The sequence below is a fragment of the Caloenas nicobarica genome, chromosome 3 (genome assembly GCF_036013445.1).
Source record: "Caloenas nicobarica isolate bCalNic1 chromosome 3, bCalNic1.hap1, whole genome shotgun sequence".
NCBI classification, from domain to species: Eukaryota; Metazoa; Chordata; class Aves; order Columbiformes; family Columbidae; genus Caloenas; species Caloenas nicobarica.
Genome location: NC_088247.1, coordinates 122,269,839 through 122,284,509, shown reverse-complemented (window position 1 = coordinate 122,284,509; position 14,671 = coordinate 122,269,839). Strand labels below are relative to the sequence as shown.

Here is a 14,671-nt window from a genome sequence, read left to right as displayed (position 1 = left end):
GCTTGCCAGCGGCCATCTTTGCGCATGCGCATCGGGAAGCCCGCGGGACACGCCCCCTCCTGCCCGCCCCTTCGCCTCCCTTCCCGCAACCCGATTGGCTGCCTATGCACGTCAATTTCCATTCTCCCCGCCTATCATCACCCCTCCCCGTTTGCCCCGCGCGGCGCTCCGCTCCGCCCCTCCAGCTTTCTCGCGCGTCCTGATTGGCCCGCTCTGCACCGCCCTTCGCGTTCTCTCCACCCACTCGCTGGAACCTCCAGGCGATTTGCACAGCCGGCGCGGCTTTCCCTTCTATTTAACTTCTGTTTCCATTTCTAGTTCTTTCTCGGTCCGTTAGAGCCCTCGGATGCTCCATCTGCATACATATATATATACACACATATGTAAAATATACATATAGGTATCTCTCTATATATCATCTATAGAAACTTAAAAATAATTTCATATGTGTGTATATATATATGCATAAATATATATGACTAGAAATAGAAATATAGCTTCCCAGGGAAAACAACTGCCATGGGGCTGGGCTGCAAAGCAGCGAGTGGGTGGGGAGGACAGAGCTACGGGGGGAGACAACGGGCGCTTTGGGGCAGCGCAGGTGCCCCGGGGGTCCGCGAGCAAAGGGGCGACGGGGGGGCAGTGTGGAACGGGGGGGCCGGAGAGGAGAGAGGAGGGAGCGGGGACACGTCTCACGGGGGAAAAAATGCCCGCGGGGCACGTTTGGAGAGAAATCGTTTGGGGAGGGGCAGAGACACGCGGGAGGCAGTGCGAGTAGAAAGGTGCGCGGGGCGGGGGGGGGGGGGCACGGGACGTGTGTGGGGGTGACCTGCACCTGGGGGGTCCACCCGGGACCACCCACAGCAGACGACTCACCTGGGACAACCCGCAAAGGAGAATTCGCTCTGAAGAACCGACCCAGGACAGAGACTCCACACCGGATCATCCCCAGCAATGCCCCTGCAACTGCTGGCGTTTCACTCCATATTTGCCCCAAAAAGGGGGGCAGTGTGCCTGTCCGTAAGACAAGTTTGTTTTTTTTTTTTTCTTAAACTCTTCCAAAATGCCTAATTTTGAGAGGTTTTGGCACTTTTTCACAACATGCTTTTGGTTCAATGCACGAAAATATGGTTCGTTTTGCTTTCCAGCTGCGCGCATCCAGGGAGAGTTCACTTTCCCCAGGGCCTAAAATTCTTCTTTTTCTTATTATTTTCCCCATTGCACATGCAGACTCAGGGTGTTCGGCGTGTTTCTCAGCTGCTGTGGCGGGTCACGCTCTCTGTGCGCAGCCCCAGAAGGGGGCATCAGGCGTTCACAGCTCCCCCTCTGAAAAACAAAAATTCCAAATTAGAGTTCAGCGTCTGAAAAAAAAAAGAGCGCAGAAGAAAGCAGAGGAATTCAGTCGGAATAAGGGAGAGGAGAGCAGCTGAGCTAACGGAGGATTTGGGGGAAATGGGCCACCTTGAAACACAAGGCATCTTTTAAAAGCCAGAGCGATTTGAGCAATTCAAGACAACATTAAGACAAACTGACACCATTTGGGACACACTCAGCGGACAAGGAAACGCTCTCGCTGACGCTAGAAAGCGTCTCGCCCCTTCCCTCCGGCACCGCCGCAGGAGACAACCCCAGCGAGGCCGCGGGACGGGCTCGCGCCGCCAGCGGGATCTGCGCTCACGGATCCGCCGCCACAGCTCCGGCCCTCGCGACGCCGCTGCTGCTGCTGCTGCTGCTGCTGCTGCTACGCATCTGGCTCAGTCAGTAAAGCTGAAAGCGTGCAGCTCCAGAGAGTGACACTAAAAAGCAAAGAACCAACCGCGGTCATTCACTTTATACTAAAAAGGCGTGCGGATGGTTACTTACACCAGAAAAAACCCTTCTCTTCCATTTTCCTTTGGCATTTCCTTTGGCACGGGCGCCTGCGCCATCGCCCCGCGGCAGCGCTCGCTGGCCGTGCGCTGCAGTACCCGAGTTTCGCCACACGACGGCAGCACCGAGGCGCGCCGCGGCACCGCATTGGGGCGGCCGCCTGCAGTACCGCGCTTTGCCCACAGGACGGCAGCACTGAGACCCGGCGCGGCAGCCCCGGGCCAGCAGGCGGGCCGCGTTCCGCGGGAATCCCGCAAAAAAAACCCAAACCAAAAACAAAACAAAAAAACCAGAGAGCCGCGGCAGGAAAGCGCCCCTGTCGCAGGGACGGCCGCAAGTCCCGAAAACGAACACCGCCGCCCGCCAGCCCGGTGCCGGAAGGCTAACGCGCCCGGCTTGCTCTGCTGGCCGACGGCACCCGGAGGCAGCGCCTCCGAGTCCCGACCCCGGCTGTCCCCGGCCCGCGGCAGCATGCAAGCACGCGATCGGCCCGCTCTGCACTTGAATTGCCATTCCCTCCGCCCATCGCCTCCCCGCCCGAAGCGCAAAGCCACGTGCATATTGGGCGCGAGGCCTTGCGCTGTCTTTTTGCGTGTGCGTTTTCTTTTTGCTTCTCTTGTGCCACGTTGTCCAGAAAGGGGAAGCTGAGCGCGTGGGTGCCACGGCTCCACGGGGCTCCTCTCCACGGGGAGGGCGCTCGGGCCGGGAAGGACCCTGAGCCTGGCGTGGGTGGACACACCCAATCGCACGTACGGACACAGAACCCGCCGGGCCTCGCCCTGAGCTTCCGCGCTTCCGCCAAAGCGGCACCCCACTCGCCACGCCGCCGAGCCTGCAACCGCACCTTAGCTCTGTTTTTAAACATCTCCCTGACAAAAGGGGGCTGCGCCGCTCCCGGAGAGACTGCAATACCGGGAACGGGCGCTGCACCGGAGACGCGGCTCCAGGCCACAGACCGTTAGCCCACCTGCCCTAAGAGTCACACGCCTCTCACCAGCTTCGCGAGCTCGGCCATGAGGGCAGGAGGGGGAAACCTAACTAAACACCTCCCCACCGCACTGGCCCATCCCGTTCCTCCTGTTCCAACGTCACGGTCACCCTCGCCACGCCCGCACTCACCTGCCGCCTATTTCGCCGCTCCGTTCCCCTCGCTCCCTCCCACCGTCCCGCCGCGCTCAGCGGGCACCGACACCCGGCGGGAGGTTCCCCCGCCTGTCACCTCATGCCCCTCTGCCGGCTCCGGGGACCTCACGAAGGACTGCCCTGCCCTGAACCGCCTGCCTCCAGATCCCCGGGAGCCGGCCGCAGCGAGAGCTCCGCAGCCTCCCGTCCCTCGCCCCGACGCCTGTCCCGTTCATTCCCGGTACCCCCCCGAGACACCACGGACACGCTTGCCAGGGAGCTAGCTATTCCAACTGGATTGAGTCGGCGCGCTCTCATTGGCTGCTTTCCACCCCACCGCGCTGCCCTCCTATTGGATGCTCCTTCCCGCGCTCCGCCCCCACAAGCCCGCGCCTGCGCCGGACCTGACTGAGGACTGCGCCCACTTGGGCATGCGCAGTAGGGACTTCGCAAGCACCGCCCCTCCGCCAACCTCATTGGCTGCCTACGCACGTCAATCGCCATTCTCGCCGCCTATCAGCGCTCCGCCCCTCAACCTTGCTCGCGCCGTCTGATTGGCCCGCTCTGCATCCTCACTCGCCTGCTCGCCGCCCTGCGGGGACCCCGAGCGCATTTGGCCGTGCAGCTTCAAAGATGGAAACTAAAAAGTAAAGAACAAACCGCGGTCATTCGCTTATCCTAAAAAGGTGTGCGGATGCCTACCCACACCACAAAAAGCCCTTAGCTTTCATTTTCCTCCGGCGCTAAAATTGCATAGGCGTGAACTCGTAAAATTAAACCATCCATCTCCCAGACACACGCTTCGAACTCGACTACGGTGGGTTTCTGTTTGTCTTACACCAACGGACTTGCACATTTGTGAGCAAACACATTCATTTTGAAGCACAGCCCCTCCCGGGGGAAAAACACGTCTTAGTCATTGAACAAAAATAGAATCCGACTTGGAGCTCCCAAACATTAGGGAGCGGCGGGGAAACAAACGAAAGCGAAGACCAACAGCAGCATCGTAAAGTAGTATTCAGCTTCGATTCTGATCACGTACTTAAAAGCCTCTCTCAGCCCTACGAACAATTAGTCCTTTTCTGGAAGGACACATTTTTTTACCTGAATGTCCTCAATTGAAGACTCCACTAAACAGAACGGGGATCGAGCCGCAGGACAACATGCCATCGACATATTAACGAGGAAAAAAACCCACAAGTAAACCCCAGGTTCGATTACTACTTTCCATCCCGGTTCATTCCTTACATTCCAACTGGCACCCAGGTGCTCCAAAATTAACTATACCCGTGCCACTTCTCACTAAAAATTCCGTTCTACGTTTAAACATTCAAGGCTATTTCCAGTGTGCCCATAAATTCACTGTCAACAAAGACAAGAGAAACGCTCAACCCTAAGGAGCGCCGGCCGGCAGGTTTCTCCCCCCTCTGCCCGGGACCGAGAAGACGCCGCCACCGCTGCCGCCTCCTGCCGCCTCCTCGCCCGTGCCCCCTCGCAGCGGGGCTGCCCCACGACAGCCGGGGGCCTCTCTTTTTTTCCCGGCGGCCGGTCCGACCGCTGCCCCCCCCGCTTTCTGACGGCCACGGCCACGACCCCGCCCGCAGCGGCAGCGCCCCCCTCGGCCCCGCCCCGGCACGGGCACAGGGCGCCGCTTCCCAGCTGCAGTACCGGCCTGTGGCCACCAGACGGCAGCACCGAGCGCGGGCGCGCCGCGCCCCCCGCGCCGCCGCAGCGCGCCCGCTTCTTTTCAGACCCCCGGCCCTTCTTCTTGACCCGCGGGCAGCTTCAGCTGCCCTGGAACGCGCTTTCCCAGAGCCGCGCGGATGACAGACACGCATACCCACGTACACTTCCCCAAGCCTAAGCGTAGCCAGGATTCCCTTCCTCGCCCTCAACGTTTTTGTTCAAGAGTCCAGCAGCTCACCTGTCCTCGCGAGCTGCCTCGCTGCAAACAAACGAGCAGAAAAGAAAAAAAAAAAGAAAAGAAAACAAGAAAAGGAATGATCTCTTCCAAGCAGTTTCTCGAAACAGTCGAGAGATTATAAAATTGCACATGTCTTTTCCAAGCAGAATGAGCCTGTGATTCCACGAAAAAGGAGGGCAAGGAGCAGGTCAGCTTGTCAGAGAAAGACAGGGACAGGGAGCAAGACAAGGCGACACAGAGAGAGAGGCAAAAGGGACAGGGAGGCAGGGCAAAGGGAAGGAGAGGCCAAGATCAGAGACCAGCAGCAGGACACAGACGGTGGGGAAAACTCCTAGAATGGGCAGCGGGAGAGACAGACCAAGGAGAAACGGGCGCCGGGCCGCGGGACAGGGAGCGGGGCAGACCGTCACGGAAACAAAAACAAAGAGGCAACGGGACAGAGAAACGAGGGGAAAGACAAGGAGAAGGGCAGAGAAACAGGAACGGGGGCGGGCAGGGAGCAGGACCGAGAGATGGAGCGAGGAAGGGAAAAAAGGACGGGGGCAGAATGCAGGGAGAGAAACGACGACAGGGAGCAGGACAATAGCACGGGCTGCAGGACAGAGACGGAGGAATTGCAAAAACACAGACACGAGGAGCACCACAGAGCGACAGCCAGGGGAAAGAGGCACAGAGAGCGCGACAGCGCCGGAGCGGAAAAAAACGAACCAAACCAACGGCGCTGGGCCGCTGGAGAGAGATACGCAGAAAGAAAAAAACACCCAGGAAGAGAGAAAAGAAAGAGGGGATGGCTGGCTGGGGGAGGGAGGGGAAAGCAGTTAGAAAGGGCGGGAGAAGGACCGCCACGGAACAACAGAAAAGCCAGCGAGGCCAGGCAGGGCAGGGGGGCCGTGACACTGCTTGTCTAGCAGTATAATCTGCGATCTGCCAATTTATTTCCAGTTTCCTGATCACTGCTCCCTTTCGATGCCCTTTGCAACGCACGATGGCAACTCTTCTAGCAACGGCACAGCTTCCAACAATTGGAGCATCGTATTTAATCTGTCTTCCTTCTGCTGTTAATAAACTTTGTTCTTTTCAAATGGCACGCACCATTCTAAAAACATACTTTGAAACAGTGCAAATATTAACCTCCTTCTCTTTGGATAATTCTAAAGCTCGTGTGAGCGCAGCTTTCTGGGCAGAAGTCTCCGCAGGTAAAGGTTTAGTTTCGATTACCTTGTGGGTAGTTGTCACCGCACACCCGGCTTGACGTACTCCTCGCTTTACGCAGAGCTGCTTCCGACGGTGAACCAGGAGCCTTCGGCATCCTCCAGTGGCCGGCTGGTCCTTTAGATCCGGTCCGCTGGAGTAAACAGCTTCTGTTGTTTCCGAGCAATCGGACACCACAGGCTCCGAAACAGATCCACTGAGGAGAGAAGCTGGATTGACAATGTCAGTAGTAGCAATATTTCCATCATCTTGTTCCACCCACACGGCCTGGTATTTCAGGGGACGCTAATACAGTCATTTGCTGTCCCACAGTGAGCTTACGAGCTTCCCGCACGTCGAGCGCGACAGCTGCCACGGCTCAAAGACAGCCAGGCCGGCCTTTGCTCGCTTCGTCTGGCTGCTTAGGGAAGCAGACCACGGCTCGCTTAGGAGACCTTAACCGCCGTGCCGGAACACCCAAAGCAATACTTTGCCTTTCGTGTGAGTACAACCAAAATGGTTTGGTGACACCTGGGAGGCCCAGGGCCGGAGCCCTCGCCAGTTCCTTTTTCAGTTGCGAAAAAGCCCTCCCGGCTTCTCCCGTCCAATTCAACTCGGAGCTGTTTTCTTTTAACAGTTCGTACAAAGGCTTTACTGAGAGCCCATCATTCCAAATCCAAAGCCCGCACCAACCTGTCCTTTCAAGAAACGTCCGCAGCCCTTTCACCGTCGCCGGTTCCGGCGTCCGGCAAACAGGTTCTTTCCGCTCTGTCCCCAGCTCTCGCCGTCCTCCGGAGATCTCCAATCCCAGATAAGTCACTCGGTGCCGCATCAGCCGGGCCTTCTGTGGGAAACCCCATGCTCACTTAATCGCAGAAAATCAGTCAGCTTACAGTCCATTGCACACAACCCTCTTCGGGTTTCGTGCCTATAAGGAGACAACAAAGTCCCATTGCCCGGAAGAGCTTCCCAGGCGTCACGTTCTCATGCTAACTGGTTTCCGAAAATCACAGGGCTGCTCCTGAATCCCCGGGGTGACACGACCCAGGTTAATTGGGTCTTTCTCCCACTAAAGGGATTTTCCCACTCAAAAGCAAAAAGCTTCTGACTCTCTTTGGCTAATGCAAGACAGAAAAAGGCATCTTTGAAATCCAACACGGTAGACCATTTGTGATTATCTCGCCATTTATCTAACGATGTGTAAGGGTTAGCTACTACCGGGTGTCAATCTGCGGTAATTTTGTTTATTGCTCTCCAATCTTGCACTAACCTATAGCTTTTACTGTCTGGTTTCTTTACAGGCCGGATTGAAGTGCTCGCTTCTGACTCACCTTCTATCAGCAGCCTAAACTGCAAAAAGTTACCGGTCATTTCTTTTACCCCTTCTCTATGCTCTAATTTCAGAGGATATGGTCTAGTTCTGACTGGTCCGGCTCCAGCTTTCAAATTAATTTTCACTGGTTCTGCATTCTTTGATTTACCAGGAACTGCCGAAGCCCATACCCCTGCAAATACTTGATCCAGTATTTCCCGAGCTATTTGGCTTTGCTTGTCGGTTTGAATCATTGCCAATTAAAATCCCGGCTCTTTTATCTTGAATCTCACTTTCCCCCGTTTGAATGTCATGATTGCTTTCAATTGTTTTCACAGGTCTCGTCTTAGTAACAGTTTTGGAGACCTAGGCATATAGAAGAACTTATACATTCCGACTGGTTTTCCTAACTTATATTTGATTGGCCGTAAAAATAAAGCTTTCTTTTGTTGGCCAGTAGCTCCCACTACAGTTACAAAATCTTTATCTGAGGGTATCGTTTCCTGGTTCGAAATAGAACAAGATACTCCAGTATCAATTAAAAACTCCGTTTCTTTTCTGTGTTTCCCTGGCTTTACTAGGACCGGTGGATCTGCTAGGCTGGATTCCTCAGGTTCCCGTCAATCAACTTCTGCCACTGACCATTACATCTCATCGAGGTTTCTCTATTCACGTTATCCCCAGGTGGCTCCCCAGTCTCCCCGGTGAGCTAAAATACACCCTAGCGGGCTCTTCTTCGGCATTTTTTCTGATTGGCTGCTTTCCACGCCACCGCGCCGTCCCATTGGCTGCTCCTCCCCGTGTTCCGCCCCCACGAACCCTCCTCGGGGCGCAGCCGCGCGAGGACCGCGCCATTGGGGCCCGTTTTCCCCACAAGCACGGCTCCCAGAGCCGACTCTCCGGGGCGGCGGAGCCGCAGCGGAGCCGGCCGGGCCGGGCACTCACCGGGGCCGCGCAGAAACGGCGACGAACGGCGGCGCGGCGGGACCGCTCCGGGCTCGAGCGGGGCGCGCACACGGCCGCCGAGAGCGCCGCCCGCGCTTGCCAGCGGCCATCTTTGCGCATGCGCATCGGGAAGCCCGCGGGACACGCCCCCTCCTGCCCGCCCCTTCGCCTCCCTTCCCGCAACCCGATTGGCTGCCTATGCACGTCAATTTCCATTCTCCCCGCCTATCATCACCCCTCCCCGTTTGCCCCGCGCGGCGCTCCGCTCCGCCCCTCCAGCTTTCTCGCGCGTCCTGATTGGCCCGCTCTGCACCGCCCTTCGCGTTCTCTCCACCCACTCGCTGGAACCTCCAGGCGATTTGCACAGCCGGCGCGGCTTTCCCTTCTATTTAATCTCTGTTTCCATTTCTAGTTCTTTCTCGGTCCGTTAGTCATTGAAAAAAGTCCGTTAGTCATTGAAAAAAATAAAATCCGACTTGGAGCTCCCAAACATTAGGGAGCGGTGGGGAAACAAACGAAAGTGAATACCAACAGTGTTTCAGTTTTGCTTGGTCAATAATACTGTAAGCTTACAACTTTGAAGAATAAAATAAAAAAGCTGCCTCCTCTCCTCACCGAATGCGGCTTTGTGCAGTAGGAGTGCTTTTGGGGCACCACCCATCCCGTTCCACCCGCGCCCACACTGCCGCCCCCCGCCTGTTTCCCTGCTCTGTTCCCCTTGCGCTCACCCACCGTTCCCACGGGCTCCTGTCAATGACTAATTCTCTTTTGGAAGGACAGACTTTTTGCCTTCAGCACACTAAAAGGGCAGAGGCAGCGGCGCTGGGTGAGGGCAGCAGGAGGGCTGGGCAGTGAGGGCGGGGCTTGGGGCTTGGGGCGGGGCTTGGGGCTTGGGGCGGGCTTGGTGCAGGGGGCGGGGTTTGGTGCAGGGGGCGTGGCTTGGTGCGGGGTTTGGTGCAGAGGGCGGGGCTTTGGGGGGGGGGCTTGTTGCAGGGGGGCGGGGCTTGGTGGGGCGGTGCAGGGGGCGGGGCTTGGTTCAGAGGGCGGAGCTTGGTGCAGGGCGGGGGGCTTGTTGGGGCTGGCCCTGGCTCAGGGGGGCGAGGCCTTGCTGGGAGGCGGAGCCTGCCCCCGAGGGGGCGGGGCCTGGCTCAGGGAGGCGGGGCCTAGCTCCTGGTGGGTGCAGCCGTGGGGGGGGCCCAGCTGGGTGGGCGGGGCCTGGCCTCGAGGGGGCGGGGTCTGACTGGGGTGTGACCTGGCTCCAGGGGGGTCGGGCCTTGCTCCGGGCGCGGCGCGGCCCGGTTCGGAGGGGAGGGGAGGGGCCTGGCGCCCGAGGGGGCGGGGCCTGCCCCTGAAGGGGCGGGGCCTTGCTCAGGGCGCTCCCCCGGAGAAGGGCGGCAGCTGCCGGCGTGCCTCCGTTCTGTGGACACAGTTCTCTCTCGGGCTGTCTTATTTTCCCGGAATTACAAAATCCGCCCCCCTGGTTCATGCTGCTGCGGTTCCAGAGAAACCAATCCCCTGAGCACAGGACGGGCCTGGGAGGCTGGGGCTGCAGGGAGGGGTGACAGCATTTGTGATTAAATTAAGAAAAACAACTCAGGGAAATGACAAGTTGCCGGATTTGATTTAGGCTGCTGCAAGTGGCATTTTATGATTTTACAGTACGTAGTTATTATGAATTCATGAATAATCCCTTAATGTAGTGTTAATTTTCTGTTAAGCCTCTTTTACTAGTAAGTTTTAGGGATTTAATACCTTTAGCTTTATTTCCTTTAGCCTTTCCAGTTACTTCTCTATTTCAAAAAAGAGAGAGTAATAAATATAAAAGATACCCCCTCAACTGTAAGCATTTTCTCGCTTTTCAGTATTTTCTAATATCAAACACCTCACTCTGGAGAAGACAGAATAGCTTATTTCTATGAGGCCAAATTCCTTACCCAAAGTTTTTGTACCATCTGTTTCCTGGCATTATGAGAAATCAGAAGCGCTTTGCACGCCACAGTGAGTAAAATGTTTTAATTTTCAAAAAAACCCCAAAAACAATTGCACAAGAACAGACAGCAGAATCATCTTGAGGTGGTTTGCCCGTGCATTTCCCTTTTTGCACTCTTTGCTTCCTTTGTTTCATGCCTGAAATTCTGAGATTCTTACTAATTTTGCCTTTCTGTCCCAGTCCTTCCTCCCCCTCTGCGAGCTGCCATCATGTGGAAATACCGGAGTTTTCTTCAGCACTGAATGTCGATTCTAACTTTGCAAGAAACCATTCAGCAGTCGAGATACCAGCCTGCCTCTCCTACTGACTGGTCAGGTCAAGCACACTAACTAGATAATGATGTTATTGCATCTCTCCTTTGAAAAGAGTTTAAAATGGGTCGAGCAGTATGAAAAGCAGCAGCATTAGAGTCTATTGATACACAGAACATTCAAGTGTGAACCATGTCTTTAAAAAAAAACTCCAAACAAAAACCCACACCCCAAAAACCACAGCACACAACATCCAAAATTATAGTTCAGTATTACAATGTATTATTATGTGCAAAACTCACCATTTACAAAATGAAATACAAACACGTGGCAGGGGTTTCAGATACACAAACTGACAGAAATGCTACAGATCTCTGTATGCACAATACACATGCTGCCCATGACGTTTTTGTAACCGTCTGCCTTGTGTTATGCTGCTTGCTAGACCTGGGGAGACCCCCACGTCACTCTGAAGAGAGGAGGGTCCAGAGCGGCACCCGCAGCACGGGCGGTTGTGGACAGATCTACCAAAACCACACATTTAATGCCATTTTATCTTTGCATACGGAGGACTGACTTCCACATCTCATCTACTTGAGTAACTTAGAACCATGAAATGCTAGAACACGTTCTGCAGTCCGAGACACGTTTTGATGTTGGTGACACACTATACAAAATAGTGTTCTCTTTCACCTTACTGATATATTTAATTCTCTGCTGAGACAAATAGTATCTGGGATAGGTCCTGTCAAATTCCTCTGCAAATCTACAATACTGCTTACATAGAAGTTCCTTACCAACCTCCTTCTCTTGTTTTCTGCAAGGAGCCTGAACCAGCAGACTAACACATTTTAAGCCTAACTTAGGTTCTTGACATTCTTTCTCTGCCCCTTCTCTACATCCTTTTCTTTCAGTTTCCTCTTCCAACCCCTAGTTCTGTCTAAAACAATGCATATAAAAATAATCCAGGTAAGAGTACACCAAGTTCAGATAAAGGCACTGAAATCACCAGTGCAAATGTTACAATCTTCTTACAGATAACAGAAGTTTCATAAGACCTCTCCTGTAACAGGAAAAGAAGAGAAACCACAAAGACCTTTAATGCAATACTCTAAAACCAGCAAGAGATTTATTCTTGTATATTAAATGTTAAAATCACATGCATAATTATAGAATACTTTATAGTTAAAAAAATATTTAAAAAACCAACCCTGACAGTTTACCTGCAACTGCTATAAAATTTCTATGATATATATATATATATATAAAAACATGGCGATTTTGTGTAATTAAAAAAATTAGGAAAGGATGCAATCATCCAGGTAATTATGAGTTAACTGATGCCCTGCATCGGACAGTCTTGTCAAACTCATGCTGGTGAAACTGAGCTCATACCAGCCAGTTTACTGAAATACTTGTCTAGTGTACATATATTTAAATCAAAATGACATTTGGCTACAGGATGAGTGTAAGAAAATAGTTTTCTGCACACTACAGCAAAAGACCTGCAGAAGGCCATAGTATACTATGTTGCGAAAGAGTCTGTGGTACAAGAAATTCAGCCTCATGGGTTGTTTACTCTAACACGCTGGTGGAATATTCCACATAACTGGCCATATGCAAGGTTTACATGGCGTTTTGTAAGCAATGCTGGAAGTGTCCACATGTGTTTTCTAGGCATTTATGGTTTAAGACCTGTTTTAGCTCCTAAGGAAGGCAGCCAACAGTTAAGAAGGAACAGAAATTAAATGACGAGTTGCTGGTTTTAAGAAGCCAAGTCATCGTTGTTTTGAAAAATGGCACCATATGGATCACTGTTAATACGCTTGTAGACAAAGTGAAAGACCTGGGGCTGTGGACGGCTGTGCAACTCCGCCTTAATTTTCTGAGGGTAGGTATCCTCTGTCAGTTGCTGCCAGGTGTCATCAACAAAAAGAAACAGGCTGTATTCTTCTGGATTGTCCACTTTAAACTTTTCAGCACAAAGCTGACATACATCTTCAGTAGTGATATATGGTCTTACTAGTAAGGTCTTTCCTGTACATCCACTGCTGACTTCCTGGAATGCAACACGAAGGTAGTTCTGTAGAATGAGAAAAGAGACATCAGAAACACAAAAAACCAAAACTCATCCTCTGAAGAGTCAGCAACAAACAGCAAGTGGCTCCCTGGTTTAGTTGTGAAACACGCGTGGCGATTCCCGAACATTATGGGCACCCAGTGAACCGCGATGGTGGTGGTGACGCTGTGGCAAGGCTGTCGTGGGCAGAACAGGAATTCATAAGCCGACACCCTCCTTTCCTTGGCTTACATTCTAACCCTGCAATTAAGAGTGATCAGGTACAGCCTCAAAGCCACATGCAAAACGCCAGTGGTTTTAATGGGCCCTGACGTTTGGCCTTGGTAGGAAACAAGATGCTATGAAGCAAAATAAACATCTGAGCAGCACACCCGGGAGATGCTGCTGCCACTGCGGGGTAAACGCTACAGAACAGAAGCCTCACGAAGAAGGAAAAAGACAAAAAAACACCCCTCTGCCAGCAGCGCACAGGGGTGCTGATCCACAGGTTAGTGCTTGGACTCCTATGCTGCAGAACGCAAAAGGCAATCCATCCATCCCCACATCGGGCACGTTAACTGGGGGCAACTCGCTGTCTGAGCCTGATGTGAACAAGTTGCATGGGACAGCAGTTTCTTTTTTAAATAAGGCTTAGAGGGATGCAGAAAGAAAATTTTCTCTGCAAGATTACAGTAAATCCATCTGATCTTAGGGAAAAGCTGTATATTTTTTCTCTGTTGAAACTGAAACATGCCCACAACTCTGGGTGAATTCTAAATATGTCCTGTAAGGAAATACCGTTCTACCTCTCAAAAGGCATTTAAAAAGTAAAATAAAAAGCAAACGCTTCAAATAAAACCCAAACAAAACAAAAAACCCACAAAATATTTTGGATACATGAACAAAGCAGCCTGCTGTCACGTGATTTTTTAAAACAGAATTAACTGCAATTACAGACTAAAGAGCAGTAAAATTAAAGGAGGTGGAAAAAAATGACAGCGAGAAACACCTGTTTATTGACTGAGCTGGTCCCTATGTTTCTGCACTGAATAAATTAAGCATGCTAAATCACAATGGTAAAAATTGATATTTCATAAAAACAAGCTGTTAAAAGCTAAGACTAAAAGAACGTTCATATAACTTCGGTTCCAAAGAGCGCTCTTGTCTCTAACGACATATTTTTTGATAGCTTGCAGACTGAAACACTGAAGCTTTGCAACAGCATTTAAACCATTGGGACTGAACCTAACTGAATAGAACTAATCCATTGTTGTTACCCAGCATGAATAAATTATAAAAAAACCAGCCCTCGATAAGGCAAAGTACATTAAGGTTTTAATTGCCAATGTAAAGTTAACACACAGAAGATCTGTTTTTAAATGCATGTGCTTTTAGACAGACAGGATTGCTTCAAGGAGAGGTTGAAGTCGGTACAAATGCCTGTAACTCATATACCAAGTATCAAAATTATTTATGCAGTATCAGAAAGTTGTATTTAATCATCAACAAAATACGGGACTTTTTGCTTTTCCGTCCTTTGAGGGAGGGAGGATGAAGGCCTCCCAGGGCCCGAAAGCTGACAGGGCTGTGAGGCTGCGTCACAGAAATGCAGCGGTCGCATCCTGGTGCAGCACGGGAAAGACGGGCTGAGCTGGAGTTGTGTTACACGTTGGTTGTAGGGAAGGTGCTTCACTCCAGGACTACAGGCTGTGGAAACAGGAGATGGAAAACCGGCACCCTGAGCAGGCAGAAAAACGCTTGCATTTGTGCCAAGCACGGCCTGGAAGTGGTGTGATCTGATTCGAGGCTCTTTTGAAAGAGACGACAGAAGAAGCACCGCACACGCTGGCTGCCAGCTCTTCCCCTGTCCCGCATCTTCCCGCGTACAGCTGTACAACTGGCTTGACTAAAGTTCATTTGCCGCGGAACCGAAGGTGAAACAATACAAGATCCTGCTGAAATAATCTTCTGTCATTTAGTCATCCAGCAGAAATATAAAGGTGATGAA

At 52.4% G+C, this 14,671-nt stretch overlaps 1 protein-coding gene and 1 long non-coding RNA gene across 8 annotated transcripts in view; both read right to left on the bottom strand.

Moving 5' to 3' along the window:
• Positions 1 to 270: 270 nt before the first annotated feature.
• Positions 271 to 6,210, bottom strand: LOC135987773 (uncharacterized). The gene is made up of 3 exons (XR_010606047.1): positions 6,134 to 6,210; positions 877 to 1,326; positions 271 to 355 (listed from the first exon to the last, which is right to left on the bottom strand). It is a non-coding gene; the product is annotated as an uncharacterized LOC135987773 (long non-coding RNA).
• Positions 6,211 to 10,370: 4,160 nt separating this feature from the next.
• RIN2 (Ras and Rab interactor 2) overlaps positions 10,371 to 14,671 on the bottom strand; it is a 135,863-nt gene continuing 131,562 nt past the window's right edge. For 5 of the 7 annotated variants that reach the window (XM_065632913.1, XM_065632919.1, XM_065632916.1 and 2 more), the window contains 2 exons: positions 12,451 to 12,687; positions 10,371 to 11,667 (listed from right to left, as the gene is read on the bottom strand). In XM_065632913.1, coding sequence (XP_065488985.1) covers positions 11,545 to 11,667; positions 12,451 to 12,687 — 360 coding nt within the window. In that variant the 3' untranslated portion in view covers positions 10,371 to 11,544. Of the gene's footprint in view, positions 12,688 to 14,671 lie in introns of all 7 variants that reach the window. The other 2 variants (XM_065632915.1, XM_065632920.1) reach the window with 1 other exon arrangement.